At 47.6% G+C, this 10823-nt stretch overlaps 1 protein-coding gene across 1 annotated transcript; it reads right to left on the reverse strand.

The window, feature by feature from the left end:
- Window positions 1-5717: 5717 nt before the first annotated feature.
- Window positions 5718-10097, reverse strand: LOC307237146 (uncharacterized protein). Its single transcript, XM_080009797.1, has 3 exons — window positions 10014-10097; window positions 8736-8900; window positions 5718-6594 (listed from the first exon to the last, which is right to left on the reverse strand). Exons 1-3 carry the CDS (start codon window positions 10083-10085, stop codon window positions 6424-6426), a joined length of 408 nt encoding a protein of 135 aa, XP_079865923.1. The 5' UTR covers window positions 10086-10097; the 3' UTR covers window positions 5718-6423.
- Between the last annotated feature and the right edge of the window lie 726 nt (window positions 10098-10823).

Consider the following 10823-nt stretch of genomic DNA (forward strand, 5'->3'; position numbering starts at 1 on the left):
TCCAAGTGTTTAACTTTATAATAGATCCAATGGTTGAACCGTTGGCGACAAAATCTGCAAGTTCACATGTGATTGTTTTTGTTTTTTTTTTGCTTTTTCTTAAAAGTGTTTTTCAATTCAAGTTGTCAGAACTTGTTTCCTTTGTCTTATTATAGTTTTGGTTCATTTAACGACTGTCACATATTTAATAAGAAAATTTGTATTAAATTAATAATTCAAACCCCTCTTGGAATTACAGCTTCGGATATTTCAGCGTTCTTGGACTGTTTATCTTCCGTGTTTTGTGAAACGTTGCTTGTCATTTTACCGTCCATTTTAAAGAGCATTCCTGAGCAGTTTCTCATGCTTACGTGTGTGAATCATTTCTAGTTTAGACAGATTTCTCCCCCTGGACATCAGGATCTTTCTGTATTTAAACTATTTGTTAACCTGCAGTACTTCCCTTTTATTTTTTATTTTTATTTTTATTTTTTTTTGTGGCACGTTTAGGGAAAAAAATAAAATGCTTTTGTGCATCAAAACTGTCAAATTTACAAAAAAAAACAAACTTTGAGGACATCCAGAAACGACGAGCAATAACTATTAATTGTACGTAAACTCACTTTCAAATGACTGAAGAACATTTATTGGTTTTCTTACATTTTAAACCTGTTTTGCAAAACCGCCCATTTACGGTCAGAACATATCGCTGAATTGTTCAAATTCACTCGGAATCGGGGGGGGGGGGGTGAACAAAACCGCATTTAAAAGGTTGATGTCGTACAAAACAGCTCAGCGCTAAATATATGACAGATGCACACAGGCTTCATTTAACCTTATTTATTTGCTTTATTTCACTGGCTTGGTCTCGGTTGTGATTCAGGATCTCTTTGACAACAAAGACGTGGCCGAGAAAGAAGCAGCCAATTCGGACAAGCCAGAAAAGGGCTCAAATAAAATACAAAATGCATTTCTAACAAAATTTCCACTTCACACCCCCACCATGACAAAACCAAAACAACAGCGGCGGGAAGTACTGGAGTAGCTCTTTCAATTATCTATATATGAATTATTTACTATTATATTGTGTTTCTGAGACTCCATTACATGTTCAAAGCAAATATCTACACCTTGATACATTTTACTTGAAGTACTGTAGATTCTGTTATATCAGCGTATATGATCTGAGTATAAAAGTGCTTTTACTTTCAATACTTAAAGTTTATTTAGGAGCAAGTTCTTATTTTATCTTTTGAGGTAAAAAGGTCCGAATACCTCCTCCACCTCCGCCCTATAGTAACCCTCGTGTATGCACGGAGTGGAAACTAAAACAAGAAGGATGGGCAGTTAACCATGTAAAGTCTGATGCTATTGATTTTGTTAAAACTCGACTTGTATAAAAACAACAACAAAAAGTCAGTTGTGGTTGTGCTGGTTTCAGTGTTTCTTCCCTGTGTATATAATGAACCCAGGGCCCTCCTTTCTGCTTGGTCCACTACCGCCACCCAGCGGCCGCAGCGCGTCACTGCAGGCGGGCCTCAACGTATAGGCGCGGTAAAGGCCTATAGGCGGCTCGGCCTCCACCCAGCACCGACCACCGCTAAACCACGGGCTCCGGGGATGTTCTCGGGGGTGTTTTTCGTTTCCCGACAAGTGCCTAGAAAGCGCGGATTGAGCAATTTAACAAAAAAAAAAAAGATATTTCATAAATGATGGTAAAGACCATTTTGTCTATAGGAGGTTTGGTGTCAAAAGGCGTCAAAAAACCCAGGTGGCGCATTATAAATCTCCAGGCGCGAAATGTGTTGATTTTGTTCCTTTACTTTTGAACAAATCGTAGTGATTGTCTCTTGTTGGGATTAAAAAAAAAAAATCACTTTTACGATCGATCGAATCGATGGTTGTGGCGGCTACCGACAAACGTGTCACGCGACGCGCGTTGCCCGTCGCCGTGTTGTGTTTTTTGGATTCGTTTCCTAAAAATCGGGAACGAACAAATTGTATTTGTTGACACCGGGCGAGGGGCGTCCCCGAGGCCTCGGCGGCAGCGGATCGAAACGGCGAACGATTTAATATCGATATTCGGGATTAATACAGCCGCGCTAATGGCTCCACCGGGATGCCGATATTAATTCCTAATGATCCAGATCGATTTTGTTGCGAGGCGCGTCGCTCTCAGAGCCGCAGGGGCCGCCGATGGAGCGCGTGTTTTTCATATTCCAACTGTTGATTTCTTATCCAGGAGCTTGATGCTGATCCTGGGGAAATGTTCGGGATGAATGTGTAATTATCGTATGTCTCTAGGCTATTATGATAATAAACCAAATACACAATTATACCCTCTCGGAAAATTCTAAATTTATTTTCAAAGTGTAATTATTTTTTATTTTTATTTTTTTAATTGGAAGATATGCCCGTGATATGAACAGAATTGTAAATAAGTACGTTTTGAATTTACATAAATAGATATGTTAGATATACATGCATAACATGCATTATAGATGAACAAGCACCATTTTAAAATGTTTGATAAATATCAGTCATTTTTCCTTGTACATTATCAAAGGTTATGTTCTTTTGATATTAATGTTCTAGGAATTTATTAATAACAATAATAATAGTGGTTATATTTAATTCTTAAAATTATTTAAAATTGTTTCTTGGCATGCAGACTCCATGTGTTGCCTTCAGCCTGTAGTTGTGTATCAGGGATGGTCATATTTTGTGGTTGAGACACAATTCACACTATCTAAACAATTTGTAAATGCCAGTGTTGCTGACATTAATTTACACAATAATCCGAAGGCAAATAAACTCAAGACAAAATGAGACAAAGGGAATATTGTGCAACTTACTCTTAAACCGTTTGTGGCCGCTTGTGTGTCAAAGGTTTGATGAGAAATGACTTGTGTGCAAGAGTTACTCCTCATCCCCTTCTCTCAAAAGCACTGGGGATGAAGATGTCGAACTGGCTGCATCGAGTCTGGGGTCGAACCTCAACTCTAAACTTAATCCCATAAACTGCCCAATTCTTCCACCTCCGAGGAGTCTTTTCTTCCAGAGCTGCTTTTTTTTTTCCTCCATTGAGATATTTCACTCTGAATGTTTATGATCGGCTGGTTTCCACAGTGCGTGCCCGCATTATTTTCCTCTGAAACATTCATGTACATTTTCACCACCAGTTTTGCAGGCAACGTTGCAAAGAAAAAAAATCATTCGTTTTCAAACTCATCACAACAGATCACCTGGCTTGGAGTTGGACTTCCACAAATTAAATGGCTCCTGTCTTCCAAGATTGATATCCTGTTTCTCCTATGATGTACGTAAATAAATACAAATCTAAACACTGTTTAATAGTCTACTGCATTGCGTTATATTGTTCATTTAACCAGTAATGAGTAGGAGAAACAAAATCTTAATTAAAAAAAAAAAAATTGTGCCCCCTGCTGTCCCTAAAGGGTGGTGCACCTGGCAGGTATTATTTAATCAGTACATCTTTTATTACGTCTTATCAAATAAAAACGCGACCATAACTTTTCTGAATGAAGCTGCATTCAAAAATATTTTTTTGAATGCACTTTTATTTCTCAAAAATCAAGTATCAAATGTAGGACTTTCATCTTACCTCTGTAACCTTCCTTGGATTGGACGTATCGCCCGGAGCAGTCGAGAGGCATTTGAAGTTTTTCCTCCCGCGTGCTCGTTTTTACCTTGTGGTTTTACGTCTGATTTTGTTCCCGGAAGAAGCAATGAAACCCAAACCGTGGCTGTGATAATAATAAAACATTTTATTTGTATAGCACTTTCTAAATACTCAAAGACACTTTACAAGGAGAGAGAAAGCAACAATGAAAACGTGAATAAAAATAACAACTTTAAAAAGAGGAAACACATCGTCAGAACTGTGGGTATTTCAACAAGCAGGATTGCCCAGTTACCGAGGTAACTTTTCAAAGAACTATACATCATAATCAGATTGTTAACATTGTTTGGATATAATAAGATACTGATATTCAGACAAAACTTGGTTATTTCATCCACCCCTGAAAGTTATTATTTTTGAGTCAACAACAATGCCTATCTGCTTTTTGAAACATCCTGGAAGAAGTGTGTAACTATATCCATTCTTGGAGGGGGGGTGGGGGGGGGGGAGGCTGGGTGAGGCCGGGAGGGAGGGGAGGGGGAGGGGGGCGTTGCCACAAACTGACCTGTGGTGTGGCTCAACCACAAGCCCCACCTCCTGCCCACGCCCCAGAGCGACACGCGGGCCGGAGGTGGAGCATTCCGGCCCTGGAAAGTACAGGTCCCCCGCCGTGTTTTTCTTTGCTCCAGATTTGACCGACTCGACCGAGACTTCTGGATTGTCGCGGTTGACTCAAAACACCGGGGGAGGGAGGGAGGGGGGGACTTTTACTTTCCGGACCTGGAAGTTCCGACGTAACAGTATTCATCAGCGCCCGCTTTTTCTTTTTTTTTTTTTTTTAATTTTTTTTTATTATTATTATCATCATCATTAAGTGGGAACAGAAGAACAGACACGTAAAACAGTAGGCGGTCGCAGAGTGAGAACTCGGCGGCCCCGCCCCCTCCTCCCGGCAGGCTCCTTTATGTGCCTCCAAAACAAACCGATCAAAACTACAGGAGCACCGCCAGCACGAGCACCGCCAGCACGAGCACCGCCAGCACGAGCACCGCCAGCACGAGCACCGCCAGCACGAGCACCGCCAGCACGAGCACCGCCAGCACGAGCACCGCCAGCACGAGCACCGCCAGCACGAGCACCGCCAGCACGAGCACCGCCAGCACGAGCACGCGCCCACGAGGCGAAGGTCGGAGAAACGGAACAACCTCCAGAGCCGCGCCTGCTCGCTCCGAAAAAAGGGCGGCGGGGCCCCCTTTCAAATTCGGCCGCGGCTCCGTCGTAAAAAAAAAGGCGGGACTCCCGGGGGGGGGGGGGGGTCCGAGTCCGGAGTCGCCCCCCGCCTCGCCTCGGACCCCACCAACGACCCCGCCTCGCCCCCCCGCACCTTGCCCCCCGCCTTGCCTCGCCCCCTGCGCCTCGCCCCCGCCTCGGATCCCGCGCCTCGCCCCCTGCGCCTCGGATTCCCCGAGACGAATTGGGGGCGGCTCCCGACGCGAATATGGAACGTGGGAGGATGTGAGGCGTCAACCTGGGCCACGTTTGCTCTCCAGTCGGACCAGGTACTGGAATTAACTCGGCGCATCCAAGGTGCAGCGTGTAGAACTTAGTGGCGACGGTGCAACGCGGCGGCCCTCCCACCCCACCCACGGAGGAGACGGCGGCCGCGAAAGTGCCTCTCCAGAGCCGGCGCTCGGTTTGTCCCTTCCGGGCTCCTGTAGAAGAAACACGGCGGTGCGACACGGCGGCCCCCCGCGTGGAAGCCTTCCCGCTTCCTACGTAGATTAAAAAAAAGAAAAAAAAAAGAAAAAAAACGCCAACACAACGATTATTATTTCCATGGGATTATACACTAATTTAAAAACATACTTATGAATATTATATTTCATTTCTGCCAAGTCCGGTCCCTAAATTCTACACACTGCACCGCAACGCTGTGTGACGGTGCTGGAGACTAGTGGGGGGGGTGGGGGGGGGGGGGGGAAGAGAGAGAGAGAGAGAGAGAGAGAGAGAGAGAGAGAGAGAGAGAGAGAGAGAGAGAGAGAGAGAGAGAGAGAGAGAGAGAGAGAGAGAGAGAGAGAGAGAGAGAGAGAGAGAGAGAGAGAGAGAGAGAGAGAGAGAGAGACACCTGAAAGTAATGATACATTGTGACTGAGTTAAATATACACAAATTTCCTTTTGGGGCTGGAGGAGGGTGGAAGAGGGTGGAGGAGGGTGGAGCCCAATGACTTAAAAATTCAACTACTAACCACGTTTCACATTTTCCCTTCTTTCTCTCGGTAACAGAAAAGGAGCGAAACCAAAATGACGGCGGGAATCCTCTCGTCCTCCGGTCTAATGCCCCCCCCCCAAAAAAAACCAAAACCAATAAAAAGCCATCCACTCCATTTAAAAGGGGGGGGGGGGGGGGGGGACTATTTATAAAAGACAGACTTTTTTTTTGTTTTTTTCCCCCCATAAGGGGGGGGGGGGGCATCTTACATCCAGGACGTGGAGCAGATCAAACATGAGGGTCAAGGCAACACATTTGTTTTCAACCTAAACTACTCAGTCATTACACCTGGTCTAGTTCTCAGCGGCGACGCCCACACCCAGCGTCACCCCCACCCTCCCCCGTTCCCTCCCCCCATGACACAAAAAACGTCCACGTGGGGGAGGGGGGGGGGGGTCCCGTGTCGCAGGAAACAGAAGAAAAAAAACAAAACAAAACAAAAAAAAAGACAAAGAAAAAACAAAGACCCTCCAGCCTGCTCCCTGGGGGGTCGGGTGGAGGGGTTTTTGGGGTGGGTCCGGGGGGGGGGTGTTCACTGGTTGTAGAGGGAGCGCTGCTCCCAGGGGAGGCCCTGGATGGTGCGGGGCACCGGGGAGGGTTTGAGCGTCGGGGCCCCGTTGGGATGCAGGGAGTGGCCGATGGGGTTGATGGTGGTGAGCGGCCTCTGGGGGGGCGCCAGAGAGAAGGCATCCTGGTGCTTCGGCTGGAGGAGAGAGAGGGGAGAGAGAGGGGAGAGAGAGGGGAGGGGGGGAGACACGTCAGAGCTCAGCGAGAAAGCGGCTTCTCTTTCCACAACACGCACGACGCCCCGCGCTGGAAAACCTCCTCCAACCGCGCTGGAAACCCCGCTGCTCTCACGTCCGCCACTCGGCTCCGGCAACCAGGGGACGAGCGAGCAGCGGCCGCGTCCGACGGGCTTCGCTTCGCACGCCCCCGTCAAAACCAAACCGGTGAAGTCCAGGAAAAAAAAAAAGCGACAGAGGTTAAAGTGGAGACGCCCGGCCGCCAACGCCGTTCAGCGCCGGCTACAGACGGACGGCGCCGTTCTCCGACGTTTCCACCGACCGGCTTGAAGACGCACACCCCCCGCTTCCAGTCGAGCGTGTTTCCATTGATGTTGGGTTTCCACGTTTTTGTTTTAATCCCCTCCCGCTCCGTGGGAACCACAGGTCTTTGGACGGATGACTTCAAATGAGGCGCTTTCTTATCATCCGGCTGCATTTCTAAGATGACACTTTTTTTTTTAAATATATATAATTAATGTGAAGTTACTTTCTGAAGTGCGACGCCACATCCTCTTCCCAGAGCATGAGACCTGTTTGATTTAATGCCCCCCGCTGGGAATTCAATGGAATCCAGTGGAAGGTCAGACATCATGACATCATACAGAAGGTATCCCGCCGAATAGTAAAAATAGAGCCTCTTTCGAAACACGTCAGTCACCCGTCCAAATTCTTTTGATACCCGGGGAAAAGAAAAAAGATCATGCAAGAAAAGGGTGATTTCAAAATGCTGAAACATTCGCGCAGAGACTCAGATTTCAAATTGTTTGCCGGTGGATGGAAACATTGAGGGAACGGATCCAACGATGTCACCGTCCAGTTCCAGCGGCGGCAGCGGCACCGTGTCCATGTTTTCTACCCGCCCCTCACGTCGTACGTTCCAGCCTTTCCTCTGTCCTTCCCGCGTCTTTACTACACGTCTAAAGCATTTGCTGTGTTGATTTAAAAAGATGTTGACAGCACTTGTCAAAAAGTTGAACTGCTGCTTCCTGTCAAATCGTCTCACGGGCATCCAAACATGGTGCCTGTGTAGGTTGTTTTTTTTTTTTTTTTGTTTGTTTTTTTAAACTCTCTCTAAACCGTTCGTCTGAGGTATCGGGCAAGGTTTGGGTACAACACCGGACCGATTGAGGAGAGGCTGGACGGATGGAGGAGAGGCTGGACGGACGGAGGAGAAGCTGGACCGACGGAGGAAAGGCTGGACCGACGGAGGAAAGGCTGGACCGACGGAGGAGAAGCTGGACTGCTGCAGGAGCGAAGCGTATAACGCCCGCCCCCAAAAAAGTCAGGAATATTCCTGAAATCAAAATAGTTAAATATGGCCACCTTTTGGTAATTCTACCAAATTTTCATTAAATTATGGGTGAAAATTAATTGAGTAAATGTATCATCTGACTTTTTTTTTTTTTTTTTTTAAAGATCAGCTCTCACAGCAGAAAGGCAGAGGTGGAAAACCCTACGCTGGGAACCAGACCAATGTGCAGCTCATCTCTGACCCCACCACCACCGTTCATCTAATATGAGGCGGGTCTGACGCGGTTACCCTACAGAGGAGCGCCGCCGACCGGGTGTTTTCGTAAACGGCCAAAAATGGCTGCTGCCGATGTGTAACAGTCCGTTTAATATCCATCACCATTGGATGCGTTTCCCGTACTTTTGACAGGATTTGGTCAAAGTTGAATTTACCAACTGGCCCCGCCGGCCCCCGTTTTCCCCGTCGCACCGACTGATTAACCCAGAGGTTCTGGACTCGTACGCGGTCCGCCAATCGGCCTGGCGAGGGAAAAGGCCCGCCGCGCTCGGGGAACACGGAAGCAAACCGCCCGCGGATCCGCCGACCGACCGCCGCGACCCAGAGGCTCCACCGACGAGCAGAACGGGCTGGCTCCGCGCCGCGGGAGCCCGGAGCTTTCCACCTCTGGCCAAAAAGTTAAGTCAGTACGAACATGCTCGAGCGAGCGTCTACCGAGTAGAGGAGGAGGGAGGAGGGGCCTCAGAAAAAAGGAGAGGGGGGGGGGGTTGAAGGGAGGCGTTCGGCGGGCGTTCGGGCTCTCTCTCCTACCATGGGGTTGGCGGCGCTCAGCCTAGCGTAAGCTGCTCCCATGTCCTTTACCTCGGGCACCAGGGGCTGCAGCAGGGAGTAGGACGACGCCGCCGAGCTGTTGGACGAGGAGCCGTGCTTGGAGGAGCTCCTCATACTGCTGCTCTGCGAGGAGCCCGAGCGACCCTGGAGGAGGAGGAGGAGGAGGAGAAGGAGGAGGAGCACGCGTGGTGGATGATAATAAAACCAACATGGCATCACACATCAGCGCCTTTACGTCGACGGATTATAAAGCCGAGTCATCACATTTTCATCTTTGGAGGTGGAAGCCGCCGACCATGAGTCATCGGACTGTGACACGTCTCCTGTTGTTTTGCTCTGCACTCCTAAGAGTTTCCATTAAAAACCAGTGAGCTTAAAAGTGCAGATTGTCGACCCTGTTTTCAGAGTTTTTCCACGTTTCATAGTTTTTAAATAATTGACAATTTTTCAGGCACCCAAAAGTACTCGAGGCACAATTTTATTATTTGGCTGCACGTCTTCTGTATAAAGTCACTTTCCGAAGTCTCAACGCGTCTGACCCCATCGTGTCTTCCGAGAGCACAGCACAACCGCCTATGAGTGTGTTAGGAGTCAAGTATTTCAGTAGTATTTTGTCCGTCGGTGGTCAACGAGGAAACAGGTAGATCCTGCTGCTTCACGTCTTCATCCTCATCTCCTATACTTCTGACTGTGATGACCTGGGACTCACTTTACACCTTAAACATCCCATAGTGAATTTCAATGGTTTACAATTGAATTCCCACAGGGTCCATTGGAATTCCAACAGGTTGTTTGAGGCTCTTGGGTATAGGTAGGTAAGGTATAGGTACTGAAAGAGGTGTTCCAATACGTTTTGTACCTGAAAATATGGATGAAGTAAATACACTTTAAATTGAAACACACAATCTGTACTTTAGGCTCGAATTAAATGATTGTGAATGAAAAGAGCCAAAACAACAGAAAATGACCGATTCAAACTGTGATAAATCAAACGGAAGTGAAAAGAAATTCACGTCTGGTTAAAAAAAAAAAAAAAAAAAAAAAAAGGACATTCTTGTGCACTCTTATTAGTAAAATTAAAATGCGTATACTATTTGTTTGGAACAAGTTGTTTAAAAAAAAAGTGTGTTTACTTCAAATAAAAAGATGCATATTGATAAAAGTGTCCATTAGTTTGTTTAAAAACAGCATACGACACACACACACACACACACACAAACACACACACACACACACACACACACACACACACACTACCTGGTGGGGGTCGGAGACAGACTGGTTGACCACTCCTCCCTGAGACATGGGGGAGACGCAGTGGGACGCCATGGTGTCCTGACCGTGTCCTCCGTGCTGTTGCATCATGGGAGCCGCGGCGTTCTGCTGCTGCTGCTGCTGCTGCTGCTGCTGCTGTTGCTGCTGCTGCTGTTGCTGCTGCTGCTGCTGCTGCTGCTGCTGTTGCTGCTGCTGACGACGGTGGGCGGAGTAGTTGGCGCGACGACTGCCCGGCTACAGGAGAAAGAAGGGGAGGGGAGGGGATGGCGGGAGATAAAGGAGCGGATTTAGATGGATTTAAAATCCTCATCGCGGCACAGGGAAATAAAAGTAACACTTGAGTGTGAGAGGGATGCCTTCTGAGCCGGGGGAGAGATGGATGACTGGAGACTGGATGGAGAGCGGAGGGTGTAGCTGATGGGTGCAGATGGACGCACGGCAGTTCATGAATTGAATTAAAAGCCACCTCCAGCCAATTTCACCTCCTGCTTTTTCCAACAGGGAAAACGTGGGGCGTGGTTAGTAATCCAAGGTTGCGCACCGGCGACGCCATTGGAAACCGGGCGATGAAGCAGATTCTCACCAACACTGGGGTTCCGGCTAGTGTCGGTGACGGAGGGCGAAGGTGGAGTGGCCACTCAAGGAGTACCTCTCTATAGCCTCGTCAAAAACACGGCAGTCGCTCGGGCCCCAAAGAGGCAGAACGAGTACAAAGAAAACGTTTTTGATTTCATGCCGAGTGCTTGAATAACCAAAGGCCACTTCTAGAGCTGGAAAATTTTGAACGTCGTC

The sequence above is a fragment of the Zeus faber genome, assembly GCF_960531495.2.
Source record: "Zeus faber genome assembly, chromosome: 11".
In the NCBI taxonomy this organism is placed as follows: Eukaryota; Metazoa; Chordata; class Actinopteri; order Zeiformes; family Zeidae; genus Zeus; species Zeus faber.

Excerpts from the sequence above, each read along its gene's own strand:
- LOC307237146 (XM_080009797.1), bottom strand. The coding sequence starts at position 10,085 with ATGGCGTCCCACTGCGTCTCCCCCATGTCTCAGGGAGGAGTGGTCAAC. Across the intron at positions 8,901-10,013 it reads CTGTCTCCGACCCCCACCAG|GGTCGCTCGGGCTCCTCGCA; the intron begins GTAGTGTGTGTG and ends CTCCTCCTCCAG. Across the intron at positions 6,595-8,735 it reads TGAGCGCCGCCAACCCCATG|CCGAAGCACCAGGATGCCTT; the intron begins GTAGGAGAGAGA and ends TCTCTCCTCCAG.